At 39.3% G+C, this 19,066-nt stretch overlaps 1 protein-coding gene across 7 annotated transcripts in view; it reads left to right on the top strand.

Moving 5' to 3' along the window:
- Positions 1–19,066, top strand: part of SHQ1 (SHQ1, H/ACA ribonucleoprotein assembly factor) — an 82,755-nt gene that overhangs the window by 25,862 nt on the left and 37,827 nt on the right. For all 7 annotated transcript variants that reach the window (XM_014605227.2, XM_014605239.3, XM_059716093.1 and 4 more), the window contains exons 8-10: positions 5,020–5,174; positions 7,288–7,341; positions 10,528–10,651. In XM_014605227.2, the coding sequence (XP_014460713.1) occupies positions 5,020–5,174; positions 7,288–7,341; positions 10,528–10,651 (333 nt within the window). The remainder of the gene's footprint in view (positions 1–5,019; positions 5,175–7,287; positions 7,342–10,527; positions 10,652–19,066) is intronic.

Raw genomic sequence — 19,066 nt, 5'->3', positions numbered from 1 at the left:
ACTAAATTAATGAACATCTCACAACATTTACCTTAGGGAATTGTCTGCTCCAGAACTTATTTGCTGATTTCTAGTGGACCTGCTTTTCCCCTGTATAAATTGGATGTACATTATAAAGTACACTCTTTCCCTGCTTCAAAACACACAACTTCTGAAGCATATTTTTGTCATTTATGCCATCTCATTTTGGTGGGTTATACTGCTGATCACCTCATTCATGCAGGGTTCTCTTGTTTTTTTCAGGTCTAGTAATCTCATTGCATGCTCATGCTTACATATTCCCTCAAAATGTGCACTTTGGTTACAGAATCCACATTTTTTTGTTAGTAGCAAAATTTTAAGGAGTCAGTTTGGACTGATTCTTGTCCCTGATAATGTGTAACTCATGTTTATGCATGTATTGGATTGTTGATCATGTTTTACCTATGCATATTTCTGTAGCACTCACGGAGTACAGATTGTTGTATTGGATCAGTCCTACGGTCTACCTGGTACGTTATCCGTTATTCGACTGTAGCCAGCAACAGATGTCCCTGAGGAATTATTTGGCTTCCCTGAAGTATCGTTTGCCTAAATTGTTCTGTTAGTCTTTGATAGCAATTCTCTGACAGGTTTTCTAGTTATACTTAAATATTTTTTGTTTGTTTTCATATCTTAGGCTGTTTGCTCTTTAGATTCCCTCTTTAGCTTTTAATCTTTTCCATCTTCCATTTTACCTAACGTAGTTTGTGTGCCTATTTGATAGCCTCAGTAGGGTGAGATTTCCATTTACATATAATTGTGCAATAAATTGCAGAACAGTCTCCTCCTGAGGTTTCTCTACTGGAAGTTAGTTGAAATTTGAAAATGACTTGTTTTTTTTCCAATTTGACCTCGCTTTAAGTGCGGGCACCCTGATGTGATAGCGTTGATACCACCTCAGAGCCCACCGTTCTGTAACAAAATGCAAATGGTTTTATGTTATGTTTTTTTCAGAAATTGATTTTTTTCAAATGTTTTGTAACATTCACAAGTAGGCTTACAGACAATTTAACATAAATGAACCAGGTCACTCACTGAAAAATCAATAAGGGTTTATAAGCAAACCTCTTGGTAATTTTAAAAATCTAGATCGCACCATGTGTTTATATGATGTAAGGGATAAATGCTGAACCACATGGTATTGATGGAAAAAAGGGCAGAATTATTATTCGTTTGATAAACTGTCATTCTTGCTAACCTATGGCAAAAGGAAAAGATAGGACAAAAGCTCGGATTTCTTTATGTTGGAATTTGTAAAGAAGTGGATGCTGGCTTAGGTTCCAAAGAAATGTTTAGTTCACAAAATTAACCAAGTACTAAAATCAAAGTATTTAATGTTCATAAAGCTGTAAGCTAACAATCTGAATGAAAATCTTTTAGAACAGCCTCTTTGTTGTCTTAATTTGACGTGAGACCAGTTTCTTTTTAATATAGTCCAAGTGTACATAGGAGCACTTGTAGTTAATCATTCACTTCTCTCTCCTACAGTTTAAGGAAAAGTTCAAAAACCTTTTCTCATTACATTTAGGCAACTATTAGAGGAAATGCATTGTTCAACATTAACCCTAATTTGTACTCATTAAAAATAAAAAGTCAGTATGAGAAAGAAGAAACAGAATTTATTCCTTTGAAAATCTAAACAGCAAAAATCTTTCTTACTAATATGAGCATGGGTTACTAATACACTAACAACATGAGTTAGCAAGATAATGATTGCACTATTTAAAAAAAAAATGGTTGCAGTTAATCACAATTTTAATCACACAGCTAACAAGTCAAAATTATGCAGGTACTTTCTATGGTTGGGGGTGGGGTGCAAATGTGAGGGAGAATTTGTGAGGCTGTGGGTGTGTGGTGGGGGTTTGGAGCCTAGAGTGGGGGGCGGTCCCTGCACACCCTGGCAGGATGCAGGGTACTATGGGTCAGCAGTGAGGGGCAACAGCTGGGGTGGGGGCTTGGGAGTGAGGGGCAGAGGCAGGGCATGGGCATATCACTGTCCCTCCCCCCACAATCATATTACCCCCAGCCCCAGGTGTCCTTTTTTGAAACTGGAAATATGGTAACCCTACAGGAATACAGCCTGTTGGCTCCTGGGGCAAAGGCAGCAGGGTACAGAGCCCCAGCCCCAGTGGACAGCCCGCCTCTGCCCCATGTACAAATCCGGGGAGCACATGCTTCCCTGTGGGTGTGTGTAGCAGGGGGGAGCTGCGCCCACGTCCCTGGATGAGCTGCCCACAGGTCTGTCCCACGACTGGCTCCGGGGCTCCGTTCACCCCTGCCCCATTCCCTCTCTCACCATGTGGGCCTTAATCTGCCACCCTCCTGCCCCCGCACCCCTTCCCTTCTACAGACTTACCTACTGGGTACTACTCTACACCTGCTGGTTTGCATTTCTGGCTGCATGCAAGCTGCGTCCGTGTCTGTGCGCCTGCATCTGCGTGTATCATCCCCCCCCCCCCCCCCCAACCCCTTTCCTGCTGCAGGAGCCTGGAGCCCGTAACTAGACTGCTCTGCGGTCCTCTGCACTGCCAGCGCTGCCCAGCTAGGCAGCTCAGAGTCAGTGGTGATGGTGGTGGAGCAGAACTCGGGTGCAGGCTCCAAAACCACGTGCGTGATTAACACATTAAAAAAAATAACATGTTAATTGGTTCTTGTGTGAATCGCACACTTTAATGGCGATTAATTGACAGCCCTAGGTTTTATATGATGTTTCATCTATCTGCAGGACCCAAAAAAATCTCAATCTTTGGCTTGCGGCAGCTAATTGAAATGGATGATTTATTGCTTTAAAAATGCCAATAGGAAGTAAGTGGGTTTGTTCGTAGCTATTCTTGGAATAAAATTGAAGAGTGGGTAGGTTTTACTCGTTCATATTTGTAAAATTGCCTGTAACAACCCGTTAGGTATAGAAGAATAATTTTATGTACAATCAGAAATCAGTTGGACAAAATGACGATAAAAGGACCTCGTAACCCATCGAAATGAACTGCTTTTATTCCTTCCAATGCTAATTGGTCTCTTTTCCTTCATTCTGGAAAAAATCTGGGAAGTAGATTAGCTTTGAGACGCATACCAAAGATGATCAAATCTAATCTGCATCAGTCTGAACAGGGAGGAGAGTTCCATAGCTTGTGAAAGCCTCTTGTCACCAGGACACCTTTAGTTTGAAACCTCAGAAAGTTGCCACTGTAACACTAATAGAAAGGCAGAAACAACTCTTCAAATAATTGGAACCCAAACATTTTAGCCCTTTAAAACTCCCAGTCAGTAGCTTAAACTGCAGTTCATGCAAGTCATAAAACTGTAAAATGCTCATTCCTAGAAACGTATAAGCAGGTAGTCTCATTCTTGCATGAGTTGCATATTGTGAACGTCCTTAAAATGTAGCCCTATAAGAAGTGGTGTTGGTTGTAGCCATGTTGGCCTAAGGACATGTTGGTCTAAGGCGTCTGTTCTATTGTGGAGAACACACAACACCAGCAGACTTACCCTGTGCCTGAAGAAGGGTGCTTATGCCCGAAAGCTTGCAAAGAACATTTTTTCCAACTATTTAGTTGGTCTAATAAAAGATACCACATTTACCCAGAAAACCTTGTTGCTCTATAACAAGCACTTTGTAATCCATCCTTAAACTCTTCTGCAGTTAGCCTTGACAATGGCTATGTAGAGACATTACATAGTTTCTGGTATAAGTGATTGGAAACCAGTCTATACCCATAACAGAATAGAAGTTCAGCATACAGAATCGATCTATACACATAACAGACCAGAAATGCGGCACATGTAGCCTGGTTTAAAAATGGCAGAGCCCAATCTAAAATTTCTTTCTTCCTGACCAAAGGGCAAATGTGTGTTGTGTTCACTGCCTATCTAAACTATGCCACTTTCAGAAACCTGCATAACTTAAATCAGTTCCATGCTGGGCTTTTTTAGCCAGTGTCTAAATCTAAAAAGACCATGACTTTTCCAAGCAATGGAAATAGCTGGCAATTCCTGCTTTCTGTATCAGTGACAGGAGCTGGGGAATCCAGAAGGCCCACATGATGTGCAGCCAAGTCACAGATGCCCTTATTCAAAGAAGCCAGTATAATTTCTGCCAAGTCTTCCTTTGCTTTGTAATTGCTCATCTTACTGCCTACTTACTGTTAATTAACTGCCCAATTTTTACCTGGGTTTAGTGTCTACTATGTCCCATGGCTTCCTGTCAAAACCTCCTCATAACCCCAAAAAATGAACAGGAAGACTGACAGTTGAATTCTGTTTTAGAAGTCCTCAGATAAAAAGGACAGTTGCCCTCTAGAAACAACCTCATCAGACCTCATGATGGCCTGCAGTGTCAAGAACACAAGTATTGCAAATAAGTGTCAGATCAAAAATTATCATGAACAAGAACTGAAGTTGACTTCAGTGGGAACAGGATTTCCACACTGATCTTTCATCTGGTTCTGGGAGGATATTATCTGCCAGTACAAGCAGTGCTGCCTTTAAAACATGTTCATAACTTTAAATTATTCCCCTTCCTCTACTGCTACTTTTTCTCCTTCCTCTCCTATCCTGCAGTGGGGAAAATATTCTGTTTTCCTTCTCTTGCCATTGAACCAAGAATTCCGATTTCTGGTTTCTTTGATAATGACTTTAGAAGTTTTTCAGCACTATCTTTTAGCCTCATCTTGCATTAATTTCTGTATCAGAGACTTCAGAAATCACAGATCACTTTCAGTGGGTTTCTAATATGTGCAAGATTCTACCTACACAGAGTATGTTGCAGAATTGGGATCTGCCACTAAGAAGGGTACACAAAAGTTGAATAAAATATTGATAATAGTGGAAGTAAAAATGATTTAGGCTTTTTCTCTAGAAGGTACATAATTTTAAATTTGTGATTTAATTTTATGTTTGCTTTTATGGGCTGGTGGAAGGAAGTCATGATGCCACTTGTTAAAAATGAACATTTCAGTTTTCATTTTTTTAATTGTTTGCTCTTTTTGCTTCTTGCAGTTGTCTTTTCGGAAGAAGAGAAAGAGCAGCTGAGAAAATTCACAAATAAATCTTACCTGCTGGATAAAAGAACCTGTCATCAAGTATATCTCAGCTTAGTTGATATCCTTCTGGCATATTGCTATGAAGTCCGTGTTACTGGAGGAGAAAAGAATGTAAGTACTTTTTTTTTAATGAAACTTTTGTAGTAGCTTAGCAGCTCAGCTACAAGAGATTGTGCTTTTCCCTGGGAGGCATGGTTTTTAAAGTGAACTTTGTTCCCAGCATTATAAAGGTTGGTGGGTAAATTAAAGTGAAGGACTGGAACATTTTTTTCTCCAAGTTAGCCTGTGGGGTGGCAACTGGTACCGTTCTAAAAAGATTTTTATACTGGTGCTATAGCTCTGGAACATCATTTTAGCTGTGGGAAGAGGAAGCAAAAGGGAGTGCTGGAAATACAAAACACTTCAGATTATTTCCTGGGTTGCTGCTATGATTTGATTATCTATGTAGTGGTTACATGAAAGAACCTTTTTCGATACTGGTTTTAATTTTTTGTGTGCGTTTGTCTGGACTTGTTTATAATAGAAATGTATGTTGTAACAGCAACACTATTTGTGTAGATACATAGTGACTAGTTAGGAAAAGCATGATGGGCCTGGAGAACAAAGAACAAAGTTCTAGTGTGGGGTTGGCAGTCTTTTTGGACAGAGTGCCAGAAACACAAAACCTCTACTTCAAAAACGTGTCAGGGGCAAACAGCTGGGGAGCCACAAAGAGCCCGATCCTTGTTGTGGCAGCGCAGCCTTGGCCCCTTCCCCATCATCTGCCCCAAGGCGTGCGTGCCAAACAAAATACCTTTGTGTGCCATGCTCTGGCACGTGCGCCAGGGGTTGCCTACCCCTGTTCTGGTGTTCTGTAGCAGCTGCCACTTCGACTTGAATCTGTCATGGAGGGAATTTTAGAGCTCTGAAACTGTACCTGCTTCAGTTTTATTTTAAAATCCTTTTGAACATGGGTGATGGGCATTGTTAAATTTAGTGAATAATAGAAAAAGCATTAAAAGCTGCCACATAAAACAGCCCAAGTCTCTTACCCGTAGTTCAGTACAAACAGGTGGGCAGGAGGAAAGTTAAGGCTTCTTTTAGTCTCTGATATTCTGACGCCTGTCTATTCACCTGCGTAAAAGTAGCCATACACCTATCTGCTCTGACTTGCCTTGTGTTTCCTAGAGTTCACTGTGGACTGTGGGAAAACTAGAAAACCAGAGCCTAGCATGCTCAAGCTATATTTTAGTGGAGTCCACTTTCCCCAAGAATGCCTTGATCTCTTTGCCAAGGTCTATGTGCAGAGTGTCTGAATGCTCTACTTTGTCCAGCGAAGTCCCTTGCTATGCTACTTTCTGAGGACTGTTACATTTCTTTTTTTTTGCCATCTTATTGCAACAGATAACCCATCCTTCTGGGTTGGCGTGAGTGTTGAGGGATAGAAATGAGAATTGTGGGTGGAACTTTTCAGGTCTGTGCAGGTCAAGTGGTGGTTGTGCCTATACCAACACTGCTGCTATATCACCTCTTGTTTTCATTGTTCTTGACAAACATGGATTAATTCATCCCCATAACAGCCATGCAGGATAGATGAGTAAATGCTGTTATGTTAATTTTTAAAATATGGGAACAGAGATACTCAGCAGTTGCATGGCTCGCCCAAGGCCACAAATCAGACGTTTGTCAGAGTCAGGATTACGGTTCAGGCTTTCTGGCTTATAGCCATTCTCAATCCACTAAACCATTCTACCTTGCAAATCCCATGAGCCTGCCAGATTTAAAAAATAACCACAGTGTGTATGTACTGCTGCCTTTAGGATTCCCCACATCTGGAAGCCAGAATCCTTGAGCAGTTTTCAGAAAACCAGGCATTTTAATTTGTGCTGTATTGTTGCATTGGGAAGACAGATTCAAGCTGCAGTTAGTTCCTTGAAGAAAGTGTGCATGGGAAAGACAGAATCCTACTAAAATGCAGTTGCATTTTAAAGACTTTTTGAGCACAGGCTAAACATTCCAAATAGGGAGCAATACTTGACTAATTTAACAGGATATTGCGTTTAAATCTGTCCTGTGGCGTTTCAGTACCATAATGTGATTAATGTTTCATATTCATAAATGTTCCTAAACTTTGCAGCTTTAAACTGTCTTCCACAAAGTTTTATTGGCAATTTGGAACATTGGATTCAGTAACATTTATGTCGTCACCCCTGCCACCTCCCCTCTCCCTGCCTCTCCCCATCAGGTTGAATCACCTTGGAGTATCAGAAAACTAAGTGCAACATTGTGCTGGCTTGAGGTAAGGGAAATTTCAGGTCCTACGTTGGCATTGTTCCTGTAACTCATACTTTGCTCATTCATTTACTGTAGATACATTCTCTGTTTGTATTTTCCTTTGCATATGTGCCATTTTAAATTAATTCTAGAAGTTAAACATGTTGTGTAACTACTTATTATAACTTCCAAAACTGAGTACAGTACAAGGTTATTTATTTAAGACTGATTTTTTTAGGAAGTGCGTCATATAATTCCAGGCTAATGTTTGGGGGATTTTTAGACTGCATAGGTATCTGGTAAGTGTTAACCACCATGAAGCAAAGTGTAATATCCATAAGATGAAATGAAACGCTATAGTATGCAAGAGCAACAGGAGTCTTGAGAAAGTGAATGAAATTTCTTGGCCACCTGGCTTTATGGTAAAACAGCATAAGATGAGATGCTGTCTCTTGCTTTCATGAACTAGACAGTCACTCTGAAGAGCATTAGCTATATCATTCTTCCCCCAGGAAGCCATTTTTTCTTTGAACAAATACACTTTGTCTGGTTGGATGTGCCTTCTGCATATATCAATCAGGTTATTATAGTAAAGCTATGGTAAGAATGAACTTGGATTTTGCTTCCTGTTATGAAAAAAGAGTAGTTCTTTCCCATCTTTATACTGTGATACGCTGATGTTTTAGCAAAATGCCTATTGTGGGCAACTGTATGCATATCATTAGAAAATGATCGTTAAGATTCCAGCTGTTTGAACAAAAGCTTGAGACAATATTTTTTATTTTACTGACAAAATGTAGTGCTGGATGTTAAGACAGCAGCTGTCGATCAGAACCTTTCAAATGTGTCTTAACATTAGCTTTAAAACTGGCAAGAGGTTTTATCTTCCAGGGCAATTAATTTTAGAAAGGATTATTCTAATGATCTTTTCCATGCTGATCTTCACATGCATTGTACTCCCTTTTTAAAAGGGTGATGAATATATATTGCTTTGAAATTGTTCTGTAGCTAAATTTTATTATTTAGAATGGCTCTGTTTCTGTCAAGGAAATCCAAGTAGGGGAGAATGGGGGGGACATAAATAGCACAGTATTTTCTGTGTGCAAATCCTAGTATCATGCAAACTTGCTTTGGTGACTGGAAATCCCTTTTTTAAACGAATAACTGAATTAATGAACAATAAAGATGAAAAACTGTGAATGAAATGAAAGGTATTTTTCAGCTAAAAAATTCTCTCATCCTGAAGACCCTCTGAGAGAACATGAATTTTGTAGGTCTAGCTCAGGGCCACCTTCCCTATTATGTATGCATAGGGTACGTAGCATAAATGGGTCCAGCCTAGCTGGGGCCTTTAGGCCCTACTGCCATGTTCTTTTGTAATAAAATAATAATTTGTGCTGGGGCTTGTGGGGACTTATAGCCCTTTCAGCAGATCATCATGCCAATTTGGTGGACCTTGGCTTCCGAGCTTTTTCCCCAGGTTTCCTAGTCCACGAGCTTCCTTTTTTGGCTCCCTCTTTGTAACGTAGCTACAAATTGGGTTCTGGTTCCCTGTCCTCTGCTGTTTGGGTTCAAGCAATAGGTCAGACAGCATGCACGGTCATCTAATTTTCCCTGCTTGAGGGAAGACAGGAATCCAGAGGCAACCGCAGCCTGGTAGGGGGCTGTAGGTTTCTTGGCTGTAGCAGAGTGGCCAGATTCATGAAAAAGATTGAATTTCATGAGCGCTTAGAAAAAAATTTCACATTCTGTAGTTGCAGAATTGCCGAGTCCACAGGATCCTGACTGATCAGCGTGGGGTAGTTTCATTCGAGTTATTGTTTTTGAGTTGTCTGCAAGCCTGAGTGGTTGTCACAACTATCCTTCATGTTAAAGCTGCAACTGTGGGTATTTTTTTATTTTTTTTAGAATAGGGTTGGGGTGCTGCTGCAGCCATGGAAGAGCACTTTATGGCCAAAAGCTGGTCCAACATCTCTCCAGACTATACAGGTGGACCCATAAAAGATATCACCAAAACCTCCTTTTTGTTCAGACCCTGTTAGCCCTACAGAACTAACCATGCCTGAATGAGCTGAAGGGCTTACTCGTAACTCTGTTTGCAGACCGGCAGTTTGAAGACTTAGACCCAATTTAGAGCCCAATCCTGCAAACACTTCCAAGGATTCACTTGTCAAGGTGGCAGGCACTGTTGGCTTAGTCCTGCGTTTTCAGGATTGGACTTTGTTTTATACATTTTTTTAAAAATGTCAGGTAGCCGATTGCAGAATTAGTCACAAATCGTGAAGTTAAAAATGAAGTGATGGCCTCAGCGCTTGTTTTCCAACCCCTTCATCCCTGCCCAGTACCTTACCTGGGCTGCCTCAGATATAGTTTAAATTGGCTGCCATTTTGCTCTGTATGATGCTCACACCTTCTGACTGAATAAATATCAATGTGTAAATGATTAAAATGCTTATCAGTCACCTCTAAAATGAAAAATAAGTTGCAGCATTCATATAACACCAAAAATACTGTGTTGTCAGCATCATGTTTTTTATTAATTTTAATAAATTGTGAATTCAAGATGAAACAGGTTTTCTTTTTTTAAAATTAATAAATGGAATGCTTTATCTTTGAAAAGTGGAAGACAGAAAGGAAATCAGTCTTAAGAGAGTCTTTAATAACTCACTAATGCCTCTGGCCTAAGTAAATTAGAGGTCTTCCTCACTCATAAAGGAGGACAATGAGCTGCCTTCCCAAGGGAGATATATTTATGCCTATCTGCAGTATCCATAACTTTCTTGAAAGGCAGAGTCGTATATCATTTTTAAGATCTTACAAGTGCATGTGTATTCTGTTAAAATCACATGTTTTTAATTTTTATTTACTCTTAAAAGGCTTTTTATAGGTTTGCTTTAATATATGTAATATTAAGGGGAAGAGCTAAAATTTAATCTAAAAAATGGCAAAAATGAGTTAATTATTTTATTGAAATATTCACTAAATTCATTTTTATTCAAAACTACTAAAATGGATCATCTTTTTATAACCCTGCCATGCAGTTTGCAAGTACAAGGTCTTGTTGCTGTTTAAAATTAACCTGGTGTTTTCCAGCTCTGTTAAAAGTACAGGCTTTTTGTGTATGTAGCTATGACTTCTTTTAAAACGCTTTTCAAAATGCAGCTGTGTTCATTTCTGTTCAATTAAATTAAACAATTTCATTGGCGTGAAGACTTTCAGTAGTGTTCCTGATGTTCTGGTATCCTTCGGAAGAAGAGTTTTGTGTTACCCGCTCTACAGACATTTCAGATTGGTGACGTGTGCATTCAGTGACGCAGCCATGGTACTGCAGTTAGGTGAGACACTTCAATATTTTTTAATAATTTGTATTAATTAGCATGTTGCGCATATGCTGCATAGTTGTGACCATGTTGTATGCTTGTGTGTATGTTTTGAGCAAGAGGGATTTCCTTTCACTGGGATATGATGATGAAACTACTGTCATATGAAGTAAAATGACAGATTTTGTTTCCTGTTTTAAAGTAACTAAAATATACTTTTATTTCTGTTAAAATTAAATGGTTTCAAAGTGACAGCTTATGTTCAAAGCTTTAGATGGGCCATGGTAGCTTACCTTAGGACTGTCTTCATGGGGGCATCAATTGCCTGATCCAAAGCCTGCTGAAAAACATGGCAAATGAGATTCCTGTGGGTTGCAAATCAGGCTCTAATTAAGGGCAGTTTTGAAAACATTCCCTAAGTTTGGCTTTGGAGACCATTCTGTTCAGCAGTATCCTATTGATCATGATTTAAAGTTTCTGCTGGAGTGCATGCATGTTTGCTGTATGGTCTGAGTCATCTCGGCAGTCATTGTTATACGGTCATGGCAAGACATACTGGATGGTGACCAAATTTGTTAAACAGGTTAATGGGGAGCTCCTAAGTCCAAAGTTGAATAAGTACTAACTTAGTTTTATCAGTGACCAATTATGGCTTCATGCTGTGGAAAGCTTCAAATAATGTGGTATATGTCATAAAATGTTCATGTGGGAAAGAACGAAACCTCCACTTTTTCCATGTCATCATAATGCTCTGTCTTTGCTTTTGCATAGGCAGAATCAGGACATTTCAAGTAATAACCAAATATTGCTATGTAAACTGAACATGTATAATAGAGGGATCCTATACCGACATGTTTTTTCTTTTAAATTGAGGAATAAAAACCTGACTGTACTAGGTACTTGTAGCCTTGCTTTGTTTCACGGTGCAGGGCTGTCGTCTTTTTAATGGCTGTCAGTAAATCTTGCAGCACCAGCACTCTTATTATGATTCCTCTTTCTACTCCAGTTTTTCCCATAACCATGCAGATTTTCAAAACTGCTTTCATTTTCAGAACTGCTTTGCTTCAGGTGTACAGCGATACACACCCATGATTGTATTTTGCATTGTTAAAGTTACTTAAAACCCTGCTATGTACGGTGGATAGTTGCATTCAGAAAAGCAGTATGGTCCACATTACAGGGGTTTTTTTTCCTTTGGAGAAGTAACAGTTATTAACGGATTACTTTTCATTGCGTGTATGGGAACTGCAGCTGCAAATTATGTACAGTTCTGTCTAGAATTCACTATATTTAAACGTGGGCTAGTGCCAAAAAAGTACTGCTAGTTCAAGTTATCATTCACTGGATAAGGGTCAGACACTGAACTTCAAAGGGGAAAGTACTGAACTTCCTTTCCATTTAACTCCATTGAGTGATGTCAGGAGAGGCATAGAGTTCAGGTAAAACGATGGCATTCATGTTTCAAGGCCCAGTAACTGACAGCCTGTCCGAGTCTACAGTTGTTCTGGTGGGACAAGTTGTGGCTGTTTTAAAGAATTAATACTTTTCCCTCGCTTCCAGTGCTGGACCAGGGGCCCACAGAAAGAAGAAAAAACATCTGTGCAGTGAAAATGTGGTTCTACTATTTTAGTATTTCCTGAAATAGCAATGAGAGGACTATTGTTGTTATGTCACAAGGGGCCAACCAAGAACAGGGTCTAATTGTGCTAGGCACTGTACGAAGTAACCATCGTAGTAACTGTAAAAGTACAGCCTAAACAGACAAGACAGCCAAAGGGTGTAGGGGAAGAGGATATTATCATGTAAGCAAAGTGGATAATGTGATGGCTTGTGAACATCACACATCTAGTACGTGCTATTAAATGTTTTTAGGTAAGGTTTAGGAAAGGTTTTGGTAAATTGATAGGCAGGAAAGAGGCTCATAAGACTATAGCGAGGGGAGGAGGGATGGTGGAGGAGTAAAGTTGATGACATAGCGATAGTGGCAGCAAACAGCCAGCCAGAGTAGCAGAGAAAATGTCCAGTCAAAGCTATAGGAAATATATTGGTAACAAAATTATCAGTGCCCTACAATTCCTGCTTAAACTGCAGACTTTGGTCTCTGGCAGAATCCTATATGCTGGATTGCCAATAGCTATAGCTAAGTAATCCATAGCCAATAGCTATAGCTAAGTAATCCATATTACATTTCCAGTTAATAAAAATGATCATACCACATCTCAAGATAACATTTGCACAAAATAATTTATTGTTATCGTAAATTTAAAATAACCCCAATTTTATGCCTTGAACATATTTGTATGCTAGCAGATAGAATGGATGGCTGCATACATTTAAAATATCAATAAAGTTGTCTTCCCTATACGAGCCATTTCACAGCAGTATATGCCTTGTACTTTTAGAAGTGAACTAAAAGAATTAGGTGCCTTCTGCAAATTTCTTTCATGACTACATCTATAATATGTTTAGGACAATAACTGTTCTTGCATGATGTGGTACTCGATGCACATTATCAACCAAAGAGCGTAGATTTGAGTGCTGAACCTCTAACAAACAACATTTCCCTAAATAGTGTCTAATTTGTACAGGGTAGTTTAGTGGGTTTAGGGTATCTAATGGTAAAAGGAATGTAGGGAAAAGGTACAACTTTGGGGATAAGGTTGGAAAGTGTTACACACAATGCTACAAATGTGTTTAGTGTTATTTCTATGCCTTTATTTATTAAATAATAATATCAGTTGTTTGTCAGCCTTGTATCACCCTCATCATGTTCTTCCATCAACTATCTCCACTTGGCATGTATAATGACAGCACCAGGTTCTCTGTTGGTGCTTTGAAATCACTTGGTACATTGGCAAGGAAAGTGGATCTTTGATTGTAAACTCCTTTGAGTAGCAACTGTGTTTGTGTAAAACATGTTCTGCATGTCTCCGATACTGCATAAATCATGTGTGGTATTATGAACATAGTAAAAATAATAGATAAGTATACATTGAGAACCAACTAAATTCAATTTCCTGTAGGTCACTGAAAAGTAACAACCTTGTCTTTCTAAACCAGTGGTGTCAAACATGGCCAGTGGGCCAGATCCAGCCTGCAGAACCACCCTGTCCAGCGTAATGGGCTACCAGCGAGTCATTGGATATTGAGGCCCTTTGCCACCTCGGGCACTGGCAGTGGCAGTGAGCGGTGAATTTGGCTCACTACCACTGCTGGCAGACCTCTGCCACAGGACCTCTCACTGCCCCCAGATTCTTTGCTGCCATCTCTGCTACTGCCAGATCCACCACTGATAGCCATGGCAGCCACATGCGGCTGCTGTGTGCCCCAGAGTCCAGATTCGGCCCAGGGCTCCGGGTGTGTTTGGACACCTCTCTTCTAAACTGATTCTTAACAGCCAAACTCCTGAGTGAAGCAAAGCACTTGAAGCTCCTCTTGTAGTTAGTAAAGTACAAAATGGATAATCTAGGGGAGACATACTGTATATCCTGTATCCCATGAGCCATTTAGTTGTCCCCCCATCATTTAATATTTAATGATTTAAAAGCACTGGAAACAGTAAAAATGCAACTAGTTTAGTTCTGTCCAGGTGTATTGTATGCATTTCTTTGGCTGTATTGGTTACCATGGAAACCAAGGCAAGATGAAACGTGACTGGCTGTCCTCACAGATTGCCTGTCAGGGTAATAGGTAGAATTTTAGGAGTTCAGACCGGTTCATGCAAGGCAGCAAAAGTGAAGATATGCCTGTTACAGCTTCTATCGCAAATAGGAAGAAAGATACTATGCTGAATTAAGTCATGATGTTTTTTAATACTTAAATTAACCCACTAGTTTGCCAGATAAGTGGAAAGTAGGAGATAACTTCCCTCAATAGATTATGGTTATAAAATGCTTTATGAAGCCCTATGCCCTACTAGGGTAGCCATGATATAAATAAAAGAGATCAAGATCCAGAGGGTTGAAAATGTTAATATTATGCTCTGAAATTATTTCCTACTGTTATGGTCTTTGGTGTATGGCATATGAAGCTCTACATTTCTAAATTAAAAAATAACCAGACTACAATTAATTCTGATGAAGTGTGTTTTAGATGTGTATGTATCATTTATCAGAAAAAATAAACGAGACTATGTATAAATTTGTAAAAGGCAATAGAGGCTTAAATTACATAAATTTCATGTTTTGTTCTACTGACAACTTAATAATACGCTACTGAAAACTTAAAAATAGCAAAGGGGGAGTTAACTTGGTGAGTTATATATTAATTTTGAATATGCCGGAAGTCCAGCACCACTAAATTTATGCATCACTGTGTACCCAGATGTCTTATACATTATGTATGAGTAAACGTGACTATATACATCCGTAAAAAGCAAATACTAGTAATAAATCTTAACTACAAGATTATTTCATATGATCTACGCACTTACATGAGTGCTTAACTTTAAACGAGTGGCCTTTTTGATTTTATATGGGATTAAAGCCCATCCCTGTACAGTGAAGGCAGATGCTGGTGCACATTAATAATGGATTTGGACTGTAAAGCTTTGTAGAATATTTTGGCTTGGAAGGTCAGTCCATGCCTGGTGATGGCAGTTGTTCAGTTTACTGACAACTTTTTCAAAATACTTAACTGCAAGTCTCGAATTCTGTCCTGCCTCATGTTTCTGTCTGAGTGAAGAATAACAGAGTATAACAGAATGGCAAAGAAACAGCCTGTAGGAAATAAGTCATTTCCACTCATGTAAAAGAAAACAGAGTACAGTTTTGCTACAAACAATTAACAGCTCTGCAGTTCAGTTATTTGACTTAATAACCAGTTGTTCAGAAACTATTGGTTTTCCAAGGTAATGAATGTAGTATTGAAATTTAAACAAAAAGTAAACAGCTGTGTCAGGAAAACAAATAGGAAAACAGTGCATGATTAACTATTCCTCTTTTTTTAAAAAAATGTAAGTAATTTGGTTTTAAAATGAAGTGCTACAGTGACAGCTCACTCTCCAGGTTCAGGATGCTTGAACTATTTTTAAGCTGGATTGTAAAGTGGGTGAGACATTTGTTTAAATTAGTCCTTCCTGTTTAGTCATAAGTATTCAGAAAAGTGCATTATGCTGATTTCTGTAAAGATCCCTAGCAAGTTTTTTCACGTTCCCATGATGGTCCATGCTTTCTATTCTATAAATGCTTTTACAGCAAAATGGTGACACTTTAGTACTTTATTTCCAGGGTCCTGGCATCTAACTTGTCTAATACATTTGCTCTGTTTGTAATGGATTTATTAAACTGATTAGTGTGTTGACCAGTAACAAAAAAAGTCCTTCCAACCAAACTAGTATACTAAAATGTTTCATAGATTTCATAGACATTAGGGCTGGAAGGGACCTTGGAAGATCATTGAGTCCAGCCCCCTGCCCGAAGGGTAGGAAGTTCAGGTGTTTAAAGCACAAATTAATGATGTGAAGCTGGGATATATTTACTTAGAATTTTTTTTCTCAATCACACTGATAGGTATCACACTTTTTTGTTTCAAAAATAGGAGATAGAGATTATTTCTCAGTATTGGTACTATTAGATGATACTCTAGAGACAGGTGGCAGCAAGGCACAAGGTGACCCTGATTGGCTGACCCAGACTGCTCAGTCAGCCTGTGTGCACAGTGTAGGATTGTGAAGGGGCTTCTTGTGTTATTTTGAGAGGGAATGGAAGCCAGCCACTTTATTGGAGATTGCAGGACACAAAGTTACAATGGACCTCTGGCTTTGTTGCTGTTCGTGTGATGTGGATTGTATCATTCTTTTGTGGGGATAAGGATGCCTCATTTGAAAACCAGACTGTAAAGTGTGCAGTTATTTCTGACAAAACGTTCTTCATGAGAATGGCTAAATACTATACTGTGAACTTCACTGGCTGTCTTTTATCCAACCCATGCTTCAGGTTCAGACAGTAAACACAGACTCTCAAATGATACTTGACTGATCTATTTATAGGATTCATTGCTCTTGTTTCCAGGTGTGGCTTATGTGGGTGGAATTTACAGGTGTGGCTGAAATTGCTTGTCTTGACTTATCGTAAGAAGGACAAGAGGAGAGAGTGTTTTCCACCGAGGATCAGTAATTCTGGATTGGCTTCTATAGCTACATATAACAAAGTGAATTTACAGCATCCATTCTCAGAGCGTACAACTTTTTTTCTTTCCTTTTGGCTCTGCTCCATTCACCAGCTTTTGGGGTTGTTATAGAAATATTGCTGATATTTGTTTTAACTTTTTAGCTGTCTTTGTAGGGTGGCTTAAACCCACTGTGTAGGGATACCCTCGGATGATATATTGTTGTGTATTACTTGTACCGCTGCAGAGTTCAGAAACTCGCTTAAGGCGTTTATGCTCTAGGGGCAGAACGTGCTCAACAACCCCTTCTAGGATGACTGAAAGACCTTAATTAATGGGCTCTGAAGAGAGTTGATTGCCCCTGGAGGTTGCTGCGATGTTTGGCCTTTGGGGCTATGAGGTTGGGCTCTCTTAAGGCCCCTTTTGTCTCCTAAAAAAAGAAAAATCAGGCATTATAGAGCTGCAAAAAAGAAGTGGGGCTGTAGGACAGAACAGTTGTTAAAAATAAGTGCCGTTGAAGTGATGGACAGAAAAATAATGTATACATTAAAAAAATCTTTTAATTTTATTGCAGTCATTGTGGAACTGAGAGTAAAATATCCAGTGGGAGGGTAAGGGGTGGCAGAAAGAAGAGAGACCCAAAAATGGAGAGACATGTTAAAGCATCGTAGAGTTTGCTAGCAATCAAGAAATTCCAAAATGAAATCTTCTCTCGACCCCAGTCAATAGAAAATTTTTGTTGACTCTTTTATCTCCAAGCAATACAGACAAATGAAATTTAAATCCCTATTGATTCCTGGTTTAAATCGATCCCATGGGTGGAATCCTGGCCTAGTTGAAATCAATGGCAAAACTCCTGCGGGTTTTCGTTAGGTCAGGGTTTGCCCTCTCCTTCCCTTCTCCCCCATTGTTTTTAACACGCCTTGGCCTCTGTAAGTCTGAAGTGCACCGTACTGTTTGTGCACTTCACTCCTCCTTCACCATGTAAAAAAGATATGTGACTTTGCTGAAGGGCAGCATGATGAAAGTGAAATCAGTGATAATGTCCAGCCTGCCTAAACGAAATAGACTAGGACTCTAACAAAATAGCAGCAAGCTTATGTTCCTTTCTTTTTACCTAGAGTGTGCTGGATGAGCCCAGACTTTGTGAAATTAAATAAGTTATAAATTAAATATGAAATGAAAATGTCTCTTTCCAGCTAGAACATAAGGAAAAAAGGCAGTACTAGGCAGTCATTAAACTAATGTGCTGTTATCTGTAGTATCTGTGCAGAAGCAGTCAAAAGGCAACCAGGCCTCCATGAATATGAATGAAGAAAATGCGAGGGGAGAGCTGGAGTGGTAGCCTAGTGCCTAGTGTGAAGAGTGGTTTTTATTTTCCTTTATTTGTCCAGTAGACATTTAAACCCTGTTTTATACATTTTCAGTTGTCTTTCAGTCCTGTTGCATAAATGAAATGTTTTCAAGCCCAAGCTAGGATATAAAACAGTATCACATTTTAAATACACGAGGGGACCCAAAATATTACAGTTATATTAGGTGTGTACTGGTATCACTGAAATGCAGCCATTTCTGCAGAATAGGTTGGAAATCAGCCAATGTTTAGGTTGCTACTCAGCCAAGGGTTGGTGGAAAAGACACATTGCAGACACGCTAAAGCAAATGCCTGCTTTTTAAGAAAAAAACACTATGGGATCTTTAAGGTTCATGTCAATCAGGCAGGACTTCAGCTTAGCTAAAATTGTTATTGCCAGAAACAGAGGGTTCTTGAGCCAAATTGTTAATAGAGACAGAGGAGAGAGAAATTTGTAGTGACTTAAGTAACTTACCAGTACTTAACAGCAGTGGATGCAAATTGTTGAGCCTAAAAATTTGACAACAAAACCCAGTCAAACAGCTGAACAAAGTTTTCATTTACACTGTCCTAATTTCATTTAAATATGTCTGCTGCTTTAGTTGGAATAGTTCGGCTTGATTGGCTTTATCTAGACCAGTGGTACTCAACCTTTCTGGACTTGAGTGAACCCAATTTCAAAATCTATTTAATATGTTGCAGTGCATACATCTTTGCAGAGGAGTCAGGCAGTGGGGGTGATGGATCAGAGGCTGATCTTACTGAGCCTGTACTTACCTGCATAATTTACCTGCTTATCTTGTCATACCTCACTTATCTCCTCACACTTTGGGGCACCTTTCAAAGGATCTAGTGGCATCAGTGGTTGAGAATCACTTGTATGGACAAAGAGTGAGGATAATAAAACATGGGACAGTGATTCAGTTCGGTGATTGGAATCACTGTCCTAAATAGGTTTAGCCAAATCT

The sequence above is a fragment of the Alligator mississippiensis genome, chromosome 12 (genome assembly GCF_030867095.1).
Source record: "Alligator mississippiensis isolate rAllMis1 chromosome 12, rAllMis1, whole genome shotgun sequence".
Taxonomy (NCBI): domain Eukaryota; kingdom Metazoa; phylum Chordata; order Crocodylia; family Alligatoridae; genus Alligator; species Alligator mississippiensis.
This window is presented reverse-complemented; position numbering and strand designations above follow the sequence as displayed.